This window comes from Heterodontus francisci, chromosome 3 (genome assembly GCF_036365525.1).
Source record: "Heterodontus francisci isolate sHetFra1 chromosome 3, sHetFra1.hap1, whole genome shotgun sequence".
NCBI lineage: Eukaryota > Metazoa > Chordata > Chondrichthyes > Heterodontiformes > Heterodontidae > Heterodontus > Heterodontus francisci.
In genome coordinates, this window is record NC_090373.1 from 208,182,544 (window position 1) to 208,201,143 (window position 18,600).

The 18,600-nt window shown below is 48.3% G+C and overlaps 1 protein-coding gene across 1 annotated transcript in view; it reads right to left on the bottom strand.

The window, feature by feature from the left end:
• LOC137366351 (epoxide hydrolase 1-like) overlaps nucleotides 1-18,600 on the bottom strand; it is a 112,466-nt gene that overhangs the window by 51,071 nt on the left and 42,795 nt on the right. Inside the window, exons 3-4 of the mRNA XM_068028249.1 lie at nucleotides 14,440-14,620; nucleotides 13,004-13,231 (exon numbers count right to left, since the gene is read on the bottom strand). Coding sequence (XP_067884350.1) covers nucleotides 13,004-13,231; nucleotides 14,440-14,620 — 409 coding nt within the window. The remainder of the gene's footprint in view (nucleotides 1-13,003; nucleotides 13,232-14,439; nucleotides 14,621-18,600) is intronic.

Genomic DNA, 18,600 nt, shown 5'->3' on the forward strand with positions numbered 1-18,600 from the left:
CCCATAATACCCGACCCCCACTCAACCTCACCCCAATCCAACCCATAATACGCGACCCCCAATCAACCTGACCCCAATCCAACCCATAATACCCGACCGCCACTCAACCTCACCCCAATCCAACCCATAATACCCGACCCCCACTCAACCTCATCCCAATCCAACCCATAATACCTGACCCCCAATCAACCTCACTCCAATCCAACCCATAATACCCGACCCCCACTCAACCTCATCCCAATCCAACCCATAATACCTGACCCCCAATCAACCTCATCCCAATCCAACCCATAATACCCGACCCCCACTCAACCTCATCCCAATCCAACCCATAATACCCGACCCCCAATCAACCTCACTCCAATCCAACCCATAATACCCGACCCCCACTCAACCTCATCCCAATCCAACCCATAATACCTGACCCCCAATCAAGCTCACTCCAATCCAACCCATAATACCCGACCCCCACTCAACCTCACCCCAATCCAACTCATAATACCTGACCCCCAATCAACCTCACTCCAATCCAACCCATAATACCCGACCCCCACTCAACCTCACCCCAATCCAACCCATAATACCTGACCCCCAATCAAGCTCACTCCAATCCAACCCATAATACCCGACCCCCACTCAACCTCACCCCAATCCAACCCATAATACCCAACCTCCACTCAACCTCACCCCAATCCAACCCATAATACCCGACCCCAAATCAACCTCACCCCAATCCAACCCATAATACCCAACCTCCACTCAACCTCACCCCAATCCAACCCATAATACCCAACCCCAAATCAACCTCACCCCAATCCAACCCATAATACCCGACCTCCACTCAACCTCATCCCAATCTACCCCATAATACCCGACCCCTACTCAACCTCACCTCACTCCAATCCAACCCATAATACCCAACCGCCAACCCGATCCAATCCAAGCCATAATACCCAACCTCCACTCAACCTGACCCCAATCCAACCCATAATATCCAACCTCCAATCAACCTGACCCCAATCCAACCCATAATACCCAACTGCACCCCAATCCGATCCAATCCATCATACCCGACCCCCACTCAACCTCATCCCAACCCAACCCATAATACCAAACCCCCACTCAACCTCATCCCAACCCAACCCATCATACCCGACCCCCACTCAACCTCATCCCAACCCAACCCATAATACCAAACCCCGACTGAACCCCACCCCAATCCAACCCATAATACCAAACCCCGACTAAACCCCACCCCAATCCAACTCATAATACCTGACCCCTCTCAACCTCATCCCAATCCAACCCATAATACCTGACCCCTCTCAACCGCACCCCCAATCCAACCCATAATACCCAACTGCACCCCAATCCGATCCAATCCATCATACCCGACCCCCACTCAACCTCATCACAACCCAACCCATAATACCCAACCCCCACTCAACCTCATCCCAACCCAACCCATAATACCAAACCCCGACTGAACCCCACCCCAATCCAACCCATAATACCCGACCCCTCTCAACCTCATCCCAATCCAACCCATAATACCTGACCCCTCTCAACCGCACCCCCAATCCAACCCATAATACCTGACCCCATTCAACCTCACCAAATTCCAACCCATAATATAAAAGTGAGCCAGCTTACAGTGCTGACCTTGTTTGTACTGGAGTGCTGACTTGGGTTGCATTAGAGTGCGATAGTGGAAGTTTGGTAACTGAGGATAATTAAGGGTTAATTTTATCTTAAATCTAATCTGTCTTTTATTGAGCAGATTAATTTAACAGTTGCTGTTAGCGTTGGAGAAGGTGAGTTTTAGACCAGCTTTAAACAGAGTTCACTCAGGCTCTGCTTGCAGCTGCACCTTGTTAATTAGAGAATTGGCTTAAACCAGTTTTCAGGGGGCTAGAGTCAGTCAGTATAAAAGTGAGCCATCTTACAGTGCTGACTTTGTTTGTACTGGAATGCTGACTTGGGTTGCATTAGAGTGCTATAGTGGAAGTTTGGTAACTGAGGAAGTTCGGTAAGGAGGGAGCGATGAGCTCCTTTATTTCCTACCTGTCCTCAGAGTGAGGGGAGCCGAGAGCTTCCAAAGAGCACAGCTGACTGGGAGAAGACTCGGAGGGCGGAGTTCCAGACCGGTAAGTATAAAAAACTTACCTCTGGTAAAAAAAACCTGAAAGTGACGTCACAGGAAAGCTGTGATCTGATTGGCTGGTAGGGAATTTTTTTTACTGAATTTGAAAATCAAACATTGATAAAAATTGATTAAAACCCTAATTAACTAACAAATAGAGTAACTAAACCAGAGGGAGGAGATTACTGTATTTACTTAGCATTTAATATTTATAGTAGGAATCTAGCACTAGGGACCACATAGTTAATTATAACTATTTAGTAATGATTTAATAAGTATTTATTTTAAATAAATTTATTAATTCGTGCTAGAAATGTCAGTTAGAGGGGTGAAGTGCTTCACCTGTGAGATGTGGGAAGTCCGTGACGCTTCCAGCGTTCCGGACAACTACATCTGCAGGAAGTGTACCCAGTTGCAGCCCCTCACAGACCGCATGGATCGGTTGGAGCGGCAACTGGATGCACTTAGGAGCATGCAGGTGACAGAAAGTGTCATAGACAGGAGTTTTAGAGAAGTGGTTACACCTGCCTTTCATTGCAGCAGCTTTTTCGGGAGCAGAGTGCGAGCGAGTGAGCAGCTGGGAAGGTCAGTTTGAAAGTAAACTTAATTTCCTTTTGTTTTCGGCGGAGGCCAGGGGGCTGCTGGGTAAGTAAAACACGATATATTTGGGCGGTTTCTGAACCCGAGACACCACACTTGTAGTGTCTCCCACCCACCCTCCTCCTCTAACCAAAAAAAAGGACTCGGTGGGGTGTTTATAAGGTAAGGCTTTTTCTATTTCTCTGGTTTTATCGTGATTGGTAAAAACTTTTCGTTCCTTTTTCATTTAACTAAGTTAAGCTTAAGATTAAAAATGGCAGGAGATCTCAGACCCGTGTCATGCTCCTCTTGCTCAATGTGGGAGCTCAGGGACATGGCTGATGTCCCTGACTCCTTCACGTGCAGGAAGTGTGTCCAACTGCAGCTCCTGTTAGACCGCATGACGGCTCTCGAGCTGCGGATGGACTCACTTTGGAGCATGCGCGATGCTGAGGAGGTCGTGGATAGCACGTTTAGTGAATTGGTCACACCGCAGATTAGGATTGCTGAGGGAGAAAGGGAATGGGTGACCAAAAGGCAGAGAAAGAGCAGGAAGGCAGCGCAGGAGTCCCCTGCGGTCATCTCCCTCCAAAACAAGTATACCGTTTTGGATACTGTTGAGGGAGATGGCTCACCAGGGGAAGGCAGCAGTAGCCAGGTTCATGGCACCGTGGCTGGCTCTGCTGTTCAGAAGGGCGGGAAAAAGAGTGGAAGGGCTATAGTCATAGGGGATTCGATTGTAAGGGGAGTAGATAGGCGGTTCTGTGGTCGAAAACGAGGCTCCCGAATGGTATGTTGCCTCCCAGGTGCACGGGTCAGGGATGTCTCAGATCATTCTGAATGGGGAGGGTGAACAGCCAGTTGTCATTGTGCACATAGGCACCAATGATATAGGTAAAAAACGGGATGAGGTCCTACAAGCAGAATTTAGGGAGTTAGGAGCCAAGTTAAAAAGTAGGATCTCAGAGGTAGTAATCTCAGGATTGCTACCAGTGCCACGTGATAGTCAGAGTAAAAATGAAAGAATAGTCAGGATGAATGCGTGGCTTGAGAGATGGTGCAGGAAGGAGGGGTTTAGATTTTTGGGACATTGGGACCAGTTCTGGGGGAGGTGGGACTATTACAAATTGGACGGTCTACACCTGGGCCGGACTGGAACCAATGTCCTTGGGGGTGCTTTTACTAACGCTGTTGGGGAGGGTTTAAACTAATGTGGCAGGGGGATGGGAACCAATTGAGGTCAGTTGACAGTAAGGAGGTAGTAACAAAAGCCTGTAAGGAACTAGATAATGAAGTCAGTGTGACTAAGGGGAAGAGCAGGCAGGGAGCAGATGATGAATATAAAGGGACTGGTGGTCTGAGGTGCATTTGTTTTAATGCAAGAAGTGTAGTAGGTAAGGCAGATGAACTTAGGGCTTGGATTAGTACCTGGGAGTATGATGTTATTGCTATTACTGAGACTTGGTTGAGGGAAGGGCATGATTGGCAACTAAATATCCCAGGATATCGATGCTTCAGGCGGGATAGAGAGGGAGGTAAAAGGGGTGGAGGAGTTGCATTACTGGTCAAAGAGGATATCACAGCTGTGCTGAAGGAGGGCACTATGGAGGACTCGAGCAGTGAGGCAATATGGACAGAACTCAGAAATAGGAAGGGTGCGGTAACAATGTTGGGGCTGTACTACAGGCCTCCCAACAGCGAGCGTGAGATAGAGGTACAAATATGTAAACAGATTATGGAATGATGTAGGAGCAACAGGGTGGTGGTGATAGGAGATTTTAATTTTCCCAACATTGACTGGGATTCACTTAGTGTTAGAGGTCCAGATGGAGCAGAATTTGTAAGGAGCATCCAGGAGGGTTTTCTAGAGCAGTATGTAAATAGTCCAACTCGGGAAGGGGCCATACTGGACCTGGTGTTGGGGAATGAGCCCGGCCAGGTGGTTGAAGTTTCAGTCGGGGACTACTTTGGGAATAGTGATCACAATTCCGTAAGCTTTAAAATACTCATGGACAAAGACGAGAGTGGTCCTAAAGGAAGAGTGCTAAATTGGGGGAAGGCCAACTATACCAAAATTCGGCAGGAGCTGGGAAATGTAGATTGGGAGCAGCTGTTTGAAGGTAAATCCACATGTGATATGTGGGAGGCTTTTAAAGAGAGGTTGATTAGCGTGCAGGAGAGACATGTTCCTGTGAAAATGAGGGGTAGAAATGGCAAGATTAGGGAACCATGGATGACAGGAGAAATTGTGAGACTAGCTAAGAGGAAAAAGGAAGCATACATAAGGTCTAGGAGGCTGAAGAAAGACGAAGCTTTGGAAGAATATCGGGAATGTAGGACCAATCTGAAACGAGGAATTAAGAGGGCTAAAAGGGGTCATGAAATATCTTTAGCAAACAGGGTTAAAGAAAATCCCAAAGCCTTTTATTCATATATAAGGAGAAAGAGGGTAACTAGAGAAAGGATTGGCCCACTTAAGGACAAAGGAGGAATGTTATGCTTGGACTCAGAGAAAATGGGTGAGATTCTAAACGAGTACTTTGCATCGGTATTCACCGAGGAGAGGGACATGACGGATGTTGAGGTTAGGGACAGATGTTTGATTACTCTAGGTCAAGTCGGCATAAGGAGGGAGGAAGTGTTGGGTATTCTAAAGGGCATTAAGGTGGACAAGTCCCCAGGTCCGGATGGGATCTATCCCAGGTTACTGAGGGAAGCGAGAGAGGAAATAGCTGGGGCCTTAACAGATATCTTTGCAGCATCCTTAAACACGGGTGAGGTCCCGGAGGACTGGAGAATTGCTAATGTTGTCCCCTTGTTTAAGAAGGGTAGCAGGGATAATCCAGGTAATTATAGACCGGTGAGCCTGACGTCAGTGGTAGGGAAGCTGCTGGAGAAGATACTTAGGGATAGGATCTATTCCCATTTGGAAGAAAATGGGCTTATCAGTGATAGGCAACATGGTTTTGTGCAGGGAAGGTCATGTCTTACCAACTTAATAGAATTCTTTGAGGAAGTGACAAAGTTGATTGATGAGGGAAGGGCTGTCGATGTCATATACATGGACTTCAGTAAGGCGTTTGATAAGGTTCCCCATGGCAGGCTGATGGAGAAAGTGAAGGCGCATGGGGTCCAAGGTGTACTAGCTAGATGGATAAAGAACTGGCTGGGCAACAGGAGACAGAGAGTAGCAGTAGAAGGGAGTTTCTCAAAATGGAGACGTGTGACCAGTGGTGTTCCACAGTGATCCGTGCTGGGACCACTGTTGTTTGTGATATACATTAATGATTTGGAGGAAAGTATAGGTGGACTGATTAGCAAGTTTGCAGCCCCAACAAACAAATTTCTCTGCAGCACCTGTGGAAGAGCCTGTCACTCCAGAATTGGCCTTTATAGCCACTCCAGGCGCTGCTTCACAAACCACTGACCACCTCCAGGCGCGTATCCATTGTCTCTCGAGATAAGGAGGCCCAAAAGAATAGGTGGACTGATTAGCAAGTTTGCAGACGACACTAAGATTGGTGGAGTAGCAGATAGTGAAGGGGACTGTCAGAGAATACAGCAGAATATAGATAGATTGGAGAGTTGGGCAGAGAAATGGCAGATGGAGTTCAATCCGGGCAAATGCGAGGTGATGCATTTTGGAAGATCCAATTCAAGAGTGAACTATACAGTAAATGGAAAAGTCCTGGGGAAAATTGATGTCCAGAGAGATTTGGGTGTTCAGGTCCACTGTTCCCTGAAGGTGGCAACGCAGGTAAATAGAGTGGTCAAGAAGGCATACGGCATGCTTTCCTTCATCGGACGGGGTATTGAGTACAAGAGTTGGCAGGTCATGTTACAGTTGTATAGGACTTTGGTTCGGCCACATTTGGAATACTGCGTACAGTTCTGGTCGCCACATTACCAAAAGGATGTGGATGCTTTGGAGAGGGTGCAGAGGAGGTTCACCAGGATGTTGCCTGGTATGGAGGGCGCTAGCTATGAAGAGAGGTTGAGTAGATTAGGATTATTTTCATTAGAAAGATGGAGGTTGAGGGGGGACCTGATTGAGGTGTACAAAATCATGAGAGGTATAGACAGGGTGGATAGCAAGAGGCTTTTTCCCAGAGTGGGGGATTCAATTACTGGAGGACACGAGTTCAAAGTGAAAGGGGAAAAGTTTAGGGGGGATATGCATGGAAAGTTCTTTACGCAGAGGGTGGTGGGTGCCTGGAACGCGTTGCCAGCGGAGGTGGTAGATGCGGGCACGATGGCGTCTTTTAAGATGTATCTAGACAGATACATGAATGGGCAGGAAGAAAAGAGATACAGAACCTTAGAAAATAGGCGACATGTTTAGAGAGAGGATCTGGATCGGCGCAGGCTTGGAGGGCCGAAGGGCCTGTTCCTGTGCTGTAATTATCTTTGTTCTTTGTTCTTTTGTTCAAAGTGCAGGCAGATAGATGGGTGACCGCTAGAAGGGGCAGGCAGTCAGTGCAGGAATCCCCTGTGGCTATCCCCCTCTCTAACAAGTATACCGTTTTGGATTCTGTTGGGGGGGATGGCCTATCAGGGGAAAACAGCAGCAGCCAGAGCAGTGGCACCACGGCTGGCACTGTTGTTCAGCAGGGAGGGACAAAGCACAGAAGAGCAATAGTTATAGGGGACTCTATAGTCAGGGGCACAGATAGGCGCTTCTGTGGTCGTGAAAGAGACTCCAGGAAGGTATGTTGCCTCCCTGGTGCCAGGGTCAAGGATGTCTCTGAACGGACAGAGGGCATTCTGAAGGGGGAGGGTGAACAGCCAGAGGTTGTGGTACACATCGGTACCAATGACATAGGCAGGAAGAGTGATGAGGTCCTGCAGGGGGAGTTCAGGGAGTTAGGTAGTAAGTTTAAAAAAACAGGACCTCTAGGGTTGTAATCTCGGGATTACTACCTGTGCCACGTGCCAGTGAGGCTAGAAATAGGAAGATAGTGCAGCTAAACACGTGGCTTAACAGCTGGTGCAGAAGGGAGGGTTTCAGATATCTGGATCATTGGGATCTCTTCAGGGACAGATGGGACCTGTACAAGAAGGACGGGTTGCATCTAAACTGGCTGCGAGGTTTGCTAGCGTCACTCGGGAGGGTTTAAACTAGTGTGGCAGGGGGATGGGAACCAAAGCAGTAGGACAGCAAGTGAAATAAATGAGGGGGAACTAGTAAATAAGGCCAGTAGGACTAAGAGGAAGAGCAGGCAGGGAGATGTTGCTGAGCACAGCGGGACTGGTGGTCTGAAGTGCATTTGTTTCAATGCGAGAAGTATAACAGGTAAGGCAGATGAACTTAGAGCTTGGATTAGTACTTGGAAATATGATGTTGTTGCTATTACAGAGACTTGGTTGAGGGAAGGACAAGATTGGCAGCTAAATGTTCCAGGATTTAGAAGCTTCAGACGGGATAGAGGGGGATGTAAAAGGGGTGGGGGAGTTGCATTACTGGTTAAGGAGAATATCACAGCTGTATTGCGGGAGGACACCTCGGAGGGGTTGTGCAGCGAGGCAATATGGGTGGAGCTCAGGAATAGGAAGGGTGCAGTCACGATGTTGGGGGTTTACTACAGGCCTCCTAACAGCCAGCGGGAGGTAGAGGAGCAGATATGTAGACAGATTTTGGAAAGATGTAAAGCTAACAGGGTTGTAGTGGTGGGTGATTTTAACTTCCCCAATATTGACTGGGACTCACTTAGTGCTAGGGGCTTGGATGGGGCAGAATTTGTGAGGAGCATCCAGGAGGGCTTCTTGAAACAGTATGTAGATAGTCCAACTAGGGAAGGGGCCGCACTGGACCTGGTATTGGGGAATGAGCCCGGCCAGGTGGTCGAAGTTTCAGTACTGGAGCATTTTGGGAACAGTGACCATAATTCCATAAGTTTTAAGGTACTTGTGGATAAGGATAAGAGTAGTCCTCGGGTGAAGGTGCTAAATTGGGGGAAGGCTAATTATAACAATATTAAGCAGGAACTGAAGAATTTAGATTGGGGGGTGGCTGTTTGAGGGTAAATCAACATCTGACATGTGGGAGTCTTTCAAATGTCAGTTGATTAGAATCCAGGACCAGCATGTTCCTGTGAGGAAGAAGGACAAGTTTGGCAAGTTTCGGGAAGCTTGGATAACACGGGATATTGTGAGCCGAGTCAAAAAGAAAAAGGAAGCATTTGTAAGGGCTGGAAGGCGAGGAACAGACAAATCCCTTGAGGAATATAAAGACAGTAGAAAGGAACTTAAGCAAGGAGTCACGAGGGATAAAAGGGGTTATGAAAAGTCATTGGCAAACAGGATTAAGGAAAATCCCAAGCCTTTTTATACATATACAAAGCGCAAGAGGGTAACCAGGGAAAGGGTCGGCCCACTCAAGGACAGAGAAGGGAATCTATGTGTGGAGCCAGAGGAAATGGGCGAGGTACTAAATGAGTACTTAGCATCAGTAGTCACCAAGGAGAAGGACTTGGTGGATGATGAGCCGAGGGAAGGGAGTGCAGATAGTCTCAGTCATCTCATTATCAAAAAGGAGGTGGTGTTGGGTGTCTTGCAAAGCATTAAGGTAGATAAGTCCCCAGGGCCTGATGGGATCTACCCTAGAATACTGAGGGAGGCAAGGGAAGAAATTGCTGGGGCATTGACAGAAATCTTTGCATCCTCATTGGCTACAGGTGGCTCAGGAGGACTGGAGAATAGTCAATGTTGTTCCTTTGTTTAAGAAGGGTAGCAAGGATAATCCAGGAAATTATAGGCCGGTGAGCCTTACGTCAGTGGTAGGGAAATTATTAGAGAGGATTCTTCGGGACAGGATTTACTCCCATTTGGAAACAAACAAACTTATTAGCGAGAGACAGCATGGTTTTGTGAAGGGGAGGTCATGTCTCACTAATTTGATTGAGTTTTTTGAGGAATTGACAAAGATGATTGATGAAGGAAGGGCAGTGGATGTTATCTATATGGACTTCAGTAAAGCCTTTGACAAGGTCCCTTATGGCAGACTGGTACAAAAGGTGAAGTCACACGGGATCAGAGGTGAGCTGGCAAGATGGATACAGAACTGGCTCAGTCATAGAAGACAGAGGGTAGCAGTGGAAGGGTGCTTTTCTGAATGGAGGGATGTGACTAGTGGTGTTCGGCAGGGATCAGTGCTGGGACCTTTGCTGTTTGTAGTATATATAAATGATGTGGAGGAAAATGTAGCTGGTCTGATTAGTAAGTTTGCGGACGACACAAAGGTAGGTGGAGTTGCGGATAATGATGAGGATTGTCAGAGGATACAGCAGGATATAGATCGGTTGGAGACTTGGGCGGAGAAATGGCAGATGGAGTTTAATCCGGACAAATGTGAGGTAATGCATTTTGGAAGGTCTAATGCAGGTGGGAAGTATACAGTAAATGGCAGAACCCTTAGGAGTATTGACAGGCAGAGAGATCTGGGCGTACAGGTCCACAGGTCACTGAAAGTGGCAACGCAGGTGGATAAGGTAGTCAAGAAGGCATACGGCATGCTTGCCTTCATCGGTCGGGGCATAGAGTATAAAAATTGGCAAGTCATGCTGCAGCTGTACAGAACCTTAGTTAGGCCACACTTAGAATATTGCGTGCAATTCTGGTCGCCACACTACCAGAAGGACGTGGAGGCTTTGGAGAGGGTACAGAAGAGGTTTACTAAGATGTTGCCTGGTCTGGATGGCATTAGCTATGAGGAGAGGTTGGAAAAACTCGGATTTTTTTCACTGGAACGACGGAGGTGGAGGGGCGACATGATAGAGGTTTACAAAGTTATGAGTGGCATGGACAGAGTGGATAGTCAGAAGCTTTTTCCCAGGGTGGAAGAGTCAGTTACTGGGGGACATAGGTTTAAGGTGCGAGGGGCAAAGTTTAGAGGGGATGTGCGAGGCAAGTTCTTTTCACGGAGGGTGGTGAGTGCCTGGAACCTGCTGCCAGGGGAGGTGGTGGAAGCAGGTACGATAATGACGTTTAAGAGGCATCTTGACAAATACATGAATAGGAAGGGAATAGAGGGATACGGTCCCCGGAAGTGCAGAAGGTTTTAATTTAGGCAGGCATCAAGATCGGCGCGGGCTTGGAGGGCCGAATGGCCTGTTCCTGTGCTGTACTGTTCTTTGCTCTTTGTTCTTTTATAATACCCGACCCCCACTCAACCTCATCCCAATCCAACCCATAATACCCGACCCCCACTCAACCCCACCTCACTCCAACCCATAATACCCGACCCCCACTCAACCCCACCCCAATCCAATCCAACCAAACAGAACTGACCCCTCACAACCTCAATAATGAATCAGGGACCCAAGAAAATTAACATAAGCAAAGTAACAGTAAGGAAGAAAATAATGACACAAAAAAGTGACAAACCCCCAGGATCAGATGGTTTCCATCCGAGGGTTTTAAAGGACGTATGTTGGAACATTGCTGATGTCCTAAATCTTATCTTCCAAAGTTCACTCACTTTGTAGAATCATCGAGTCATAATGGCACAGAAGGAGGCCATTTGACCCATCGATGCAATGTTGGCTCTCTGCAGAGCAGAGCAATTAGTCCCATTCCCAAGCTCCATCCCCGTAGTTCTGTAAGTTTATTTCCCCCATGTGCCCATACAATTTCCTTTTCAAATCATTGATAGTCTCCACTTCCACCATCCTCGTGGGCAGCGAGTTCCAGGTCATTACTACTCGCCATGTAAAAATGTTCTTCATATTCCCCCTGCATCTTTTACCCAAAACCTTCAATCTGCATCCCCTAGTCCTTGTGCCATCAGTTAATGGGAACAACTTTTCTTTATCTACCTTATCTCAACCTGTCATAATCTTGTACACCTCTATCAAATCTCCCACCATCTCCTTTGTTCCAAGGAGAACAATCCCAGCTTTTCCAACCAAACCTTGTAACTAAAATCCTCCATCCCTGGAACCATTCTGGTAAATCTCCTCCGCACCCTCTCAAGGACTCTCACATCCTTCCTGAAGTGTGGTGACCAGAACTGGACACAATCCTCCAGTTGGGGCTGAACCAGAGCTTGATAAAGGTTCGGCATAACTTCTTTGCTTTTGTACTCAATGTCTCTATTTATGAAGTTCAAGATTCCTTATGCTTTACTAACCACTTTCTCAATATGTCCTGTCACCTTCAAAGATCGATGCACATGAACCCCCAGGTCCCTCTGTTCCTGCACATTCTTCAGAAATGTGCCATTAAGTCTATATTGCCTCTCCCTATTAGGAAGGCAAATGGCATGTTGGGCTTTATTGCAATGGGATTGGAGTGCAGGAATAAGGATGTCTTGCTACAATTGTACAGGGCTTTGGTGAGACCACACCTGGAATACTGTGTGCAGTTTTGGTCTCCACATTTAAGAAAGGATATACTTGCACTGGAGGCAGTGCAGTGAAGATTTACTAAATTGGTCCCTGGGAAGAGGGGGTTGTCCTATGATGAGAGGCTGTGTAAATTGGACCTATATTCTCTAGAGTTTAGAAGAATGAGAGGCAATCTAATTGAGATATATAGGATTCTGAAAGGGCTTGATAGGGTTGAAGTTGAGAGATTGTTTCCGCTGGTTGGGGAATCTGGAACGCAGGGGCACAGTCTCAGGATAAGGGGCCAATCATTCAGGACTGAGATGCAGAGAAATTACTGCTCTCAAAGGGTTGTGAATCTTTGGAATTCTCTACCCCAGAGGGTTGTGGATGCTCCATCATTGAATACATTTAAGGCTGGGACAGATAGATTTTTGGTCTCACAGGGAATCAAGGGATATGGGGAGCAGGCAGGAAAATAGAACTGAAGCCCATGATCAGCCATGATTGTATCGAATGGTGGAGCAGGCTCGATGGGCTCCATGATCTACTTCCACAAATGGAAATTGGTGCTTGATCAACTGTTAATTTAAAATTTGAGATGTATAGTTTTTTATCCAAAGATATTAAGGGATATGGGGAATGGCGGGTATATGGAGTTAGGTCACAGATCAGCCATGATCTCACTGAATGGCAGAACAGGCTTGTGGGGCTGAATGGCCTACTCCTGTTCCTATGTTCACTGGGGTAGAGCCAGACTAAATTCTAACCAATCCCTCAACCCATCTACATTCAATGGTTGTTGTCAGTTGCATTATGGCATTGAGTGTTGTATCCCAAGTGGGAATGGGATAAACTAAAGGAGATGATTCCCTTGGGAAGCATTGATGGAAGTTGGGAGCAGGTGGGCTCCAGGACATGTATGTGCCTGAGGAAGGAGATCCATCAGGAGCCTCACCTTTCTTGCATGGCGCCTCTGAGAAGCCGTAGCCTGGGATGGACGGACAGATAACCTCAAAGATTTCCTCCTCACTCAGTCCATGGCTGGCTGGGTCAGTCAGCTGTGGGATGATCTTGTAGAACTCGTAGAAAGATCCTGGCCAGCCATGGATCATCATCAGTGGTATCGCAGTGTGGCCCTGGGGCAGGTGGGGAGCTTTCACATGGACAAAATGGATATTGATTCCTGGGAAACCAAGCAAAGGGCTGCCAGTGATGCAGAGGTTAAAGGTCAACATCTACAGCTTCCTACAACAACAACTCAAATTTATATAGCATCTTTAACATGATAAAACGCTCCAAGGCACTTCTGCCACAATTGTGAACAAAGACTATTGCATTAGTTTGGTTTTTCTGTTCAAATTGGGACACCAACCCCCTTCCCCCACTATCTCACAGCTGAAATTAACCACGTGTGTCAGATTTACACTTGCCCAGGGTGTAGGGAAACATTCGGCTAAAGTTCCTGCCCCAGAGCACTGTTGGACTTGAGCTCGTCAGCTTGGCTGACACTCCAGTGCTATAGAGCAAGTTCTGTCTTACTGGAGGTGTCATGATCAGGTGAGATGTTACACTGAGCTGCCAGTTCTCAAACAACAACCTCCAACAACCACAACCATCTTCCTTTGTGCTTGGTATGACTCCAACCAGTGGAGAGCTTTCCCCCTGATTCCCATTGACCTCAGTTTTGCTAGGGCTCCTTGATGCCATACTCGGTCAAATGCTGCTTTGATGTCAAGGGCAGTCACTCTCACCTCACCTCTTGAGTTCAGCTCTTTTGTCCATGTTTGAACTCAGGCTGTAATGAGGTCAGGAGCTGAGTGGCCCTGGCGGAACCCAAACTGAGTGTCACTGAGCAGGTTATTGCTAAGCAACTGCTGCTTGATCGCACTGTCGATGACCCCTTCCATCACTTTGCTGATGATTGAGAGCAGGCTGAAAGAGAGGTAACTGGCCGGGTTGGACTTGTCCTGCTTTTTGTGGACAGGACATACCTGGGCAGATGCCAGTGTTGTAGTTGTACTGGAAGTTTCCAACTCAGGTTGGATGTATTCCTAGAGGTTTTATCACATGACCTTCCACCTCCAACGGCCCTACCCGGTCAAACAGCCTTCTCCCCATCTCCAGCATTTTTAAAACTAGTATTTCAAGCAAATGAAAAATTGTTTTTTTTATTGAACATCACATTGATTGATTTTTATTTCACCCACACTCACCCCCTCATATCTATCTGGGAGATTAACTCTCAATTCCTGGACTAGGGTCATCTACCACACTCAGAGTACGAGTAGCCCTTGACTACCGGGATACACATTTACAATCTCCTGAATCCTCCCAATGTCACCTATCATCATTGGCTACCTGTACCACTGCAAAACTGCAGGCAGGACCCACCTTCAATTCTGGTTCTGAAATGTGGGAAACTGTTTAGGATCTCCAGCTGCCTCGTCCAGTCATAGCCATTCCTCCAATAAGACACCACCTTCGTCAGGTAGGTGGAGTTAAAGCCGTAGTGAAACCTGCTGTCCTCCAATGGTGGCATCAAACGAACCTTGTCCAGGCGAGAGTGCAGGTCCTAAAAGGTATCAACATCAAACATTACCTCTGACACCGCACCGATCATCAATCACCCCCAACACGACACCGATCACCAATCACCCCCAACACGACACCGATCACCAATCACCCCCAACACGACACCGATCACCAATCACCCCCAACACGACACCGATCACCAATCACCCCCAACACGACACTGATCACCAATCACCCCCAACACGACACCGATCATCAATCACCCCCAACACGACACCGATCACCAATCACCCCCAACACGACACTGATCATCAATCACCCCCAACACGACACTGATCATCAATCACCCCCAACACGACACCGATCATCAATCACCCCCAACACGACACTGATCACCAATCACCCCCAACACGACACTGATCACCAATCACCCCCAACACGACACTGATCATCAATCACCCCCAACACGACACTGATCACCAATCACCCCCAACACGACACCGATCATCAATCACCCCCAACACGACACTGATCACCAATCACCCCCAACACGACACTGATCACCAATCACCCCCAACACGACACTGATCATCAATCACCCCCAACACGACACTGATCATCAATCACCCCCAACACGACACTGATCATCAATCACCCCCAACACGACACCGATCATCAATCACCCCCAACACGACACTGATCACCAATCACCCCCAACACGACACTGATCACCAATCACCCCCAACACGACACTGATCACCAATCACCCCCAACACGACACTGATCACCAATCACCCCCAACACGACACTGATCACCAATCACCCCCAACACGACACTGATCATCAATCACCCCCAACACGACACCGATCACCAATCACCCCCAACACGACACTGATCATCAATCACCCCCAACACGACACTGATCATCAATCACCCCCAACACGAAACTGATCATCAATCACCCCCAACACGACACCGATCATCAATCACCCCCAACACGACACTGATCATCAATCACCCCCAACACGACACTGATCATCAATCACCCCCAACACGACACCGATCACCAATCACCCCCAACACGACACCGATCATCAATCACCCCCAACACGACACCGATCACCAATCACCCCCAACACGACACTGATCATCAATCACCCCCAACACGACACCGATCACCAATCACCCCCAACACGACACCGATCATCAATCACCCCCAACACGACACCGATCATCAATCACCCCCAACACGACACTGATCATCAATCACCCCCAACACGACACTGATCATCAATCACCCCCAACACGACACTGATCATCAATCACCCCCAACACGAAACTGATCATCAATCACCCCCAACACGAAACTGATCACCAATCACCCCCAACACGAAACTGATCATCAATCACCCCCAACACGACACTGATCACCAATCACCCCCAACACGAAACTGATCATCAATCACCCCCAACACGACACCGATCACCAATCACCCCCAATACGACACTGATCATCAATCACCCCCAACACGACACTGATCATCAATCACCCCCAACACGACACCGATCATCAATCACCCCCAACACGACACTGATCATCAATCACCCCCAACACGACACTGATCATCAATCACCCCCAACACGACACTGATCATCAATCACCCCCAACACGACACCGATCATCAATCACCCCCAACACGACACTGATCACCAATCACCCCCAACACGACACTGATCATCAATCACCCCCAACACGACACTGATCATCAATCACCCCCAACACGACACTGATCATCAATCACCCCCAACACGACACTGATCATCAATCACCCCCAACACGACACTGATCATCAATCACCCCCAACACGACACTGATCATCAATCACCCCCAACACGACACTGATCATCAATCACCCCCAACACGACACCGATCATCAATCACCCCCCAACACGACACTGATCATCAATCACCCCCAACACGACACCGATCACCAATCACCCCCAACACGACACTGATCATCAATCACCCCCAACACGACACCGATCATCAATCACCCCCAACACGACACCGATCATCAATCACCCCCAACACGACACCGATCACCAATCACCCCCAACACGACACTGATCATCAATCACCCCCAACACGACACTGATCATCAATCACCCCCAACACGACACCGATCATCAATCACCCCCAACACGACACCGATCATCAATCACCCCCAACACGACACCGATCATCAATCACCCCCAACACGACACTGATCATCAATCACCCCCAACACGACACCGATCATCAATCACCCCCAACACGACACTGATCACCAATCACCCCCAACACGACACTGATCATCAATCACCCCCAACACGAAACTGATCATCAATCACCCCCAACACGACACCGATCATCAATCACCCCCAACACGAAACTGATCATCAATCACCCCCAACACGACACCGATCATCAATCACCCCCAACACGACACCGATCATCAATCACCCCCAACACGACACTGATCACCAATCACCCCCAACACGACACCGATCATCAATCACCCCCAACACGACACTGATCATCAATCACCCCCAACACGACACCGATCACCAATCACCCCCAACACGACACCGATCATCAATCACCCCCAACACGACACCGATCATCAATCACCCCCAACACGACACCGATCATCAATCACCCCCAACACGACACCGATCATCAATCACCCCCAACACGACACCGATCATCAATCACCCCCAACACGACACTGATCATCAATCACCCCCAACACGACACCGATCATCAATCACCCCCAACACGACACCGATCATCAATCACCCCCAACACGACACCGATCATCAATCACCCCCAACACGACACTGATCATCAATCACCCCCAACACGACACCGATCACCAATCACCCCCAACACGACACTGATCATCAATCACCCCCAACACGACACCGATCATCAATCACCCCCAACACGACACCGATCATCAATCACCCCCAACACGACACCGATCATCAATCACCCCCAACACGACACTGATCACCAATCACCCCCAACACGACACTGATCACCAATCACCCCCAACACGACACCGATCATCAATCACCCCCAACACGACACCGATCACCAATCACCCCCAACACGACACTGATCATCAATCACCCCCAACACGACACCGATCATCAATCACCCCCAACACGACACCGATCATCAATCACCCCCAACACGACACCGATCATCAATCACCCCCAACACGACACTGATCACCAATCACCCCCAACACGACACTGATCATCAATCACCCCCAACACGACACCGATCATCAATCACCCCCAACACGACACCGATCACCAATCACCCCCAACACGACACTGATCATCAATCACCCCCAACACGACACTGATCATCAATCACCCCCAACACGACACCGATCATCAATCACCCCCAACACGACACTGATCATCAATCACCCCCAACACGACACTGATCATCAATCACCCCCAACACGACACCGATCACCAATCACCCCCAACACGACATTGATCATCAATCACCCCCAACACGACACCGATCATCAATCACCCCCAACACGACACCGATCATCAATCACCCCCAACACGACACTGATCATCAATCACCCCCAACACGACACTGATCATCAATCACCCCCAACACGACACCGATCATCAATCACCCCCAACACGACACTGATCATCAATCACCCCCAACACGACACTGATCACCAATCACCCCCAACACGACACCGATCATCAATCACCCCCAACACGACATCGATCACCAATCACCCCCAACACGACACCGATCATCAATCACCCCCAACACGACACCGATCATCAATCACCCCCAACACGACACCGATCATCAATCACCCCCAACACGACACCGATCATCAATCACCCCCAACACGACACTGATCATCAAATCAACTTGGAGCATTTCAAATAAATATTCTGCTGAAGTTGATCTGAATTCAAGCTGACTATTG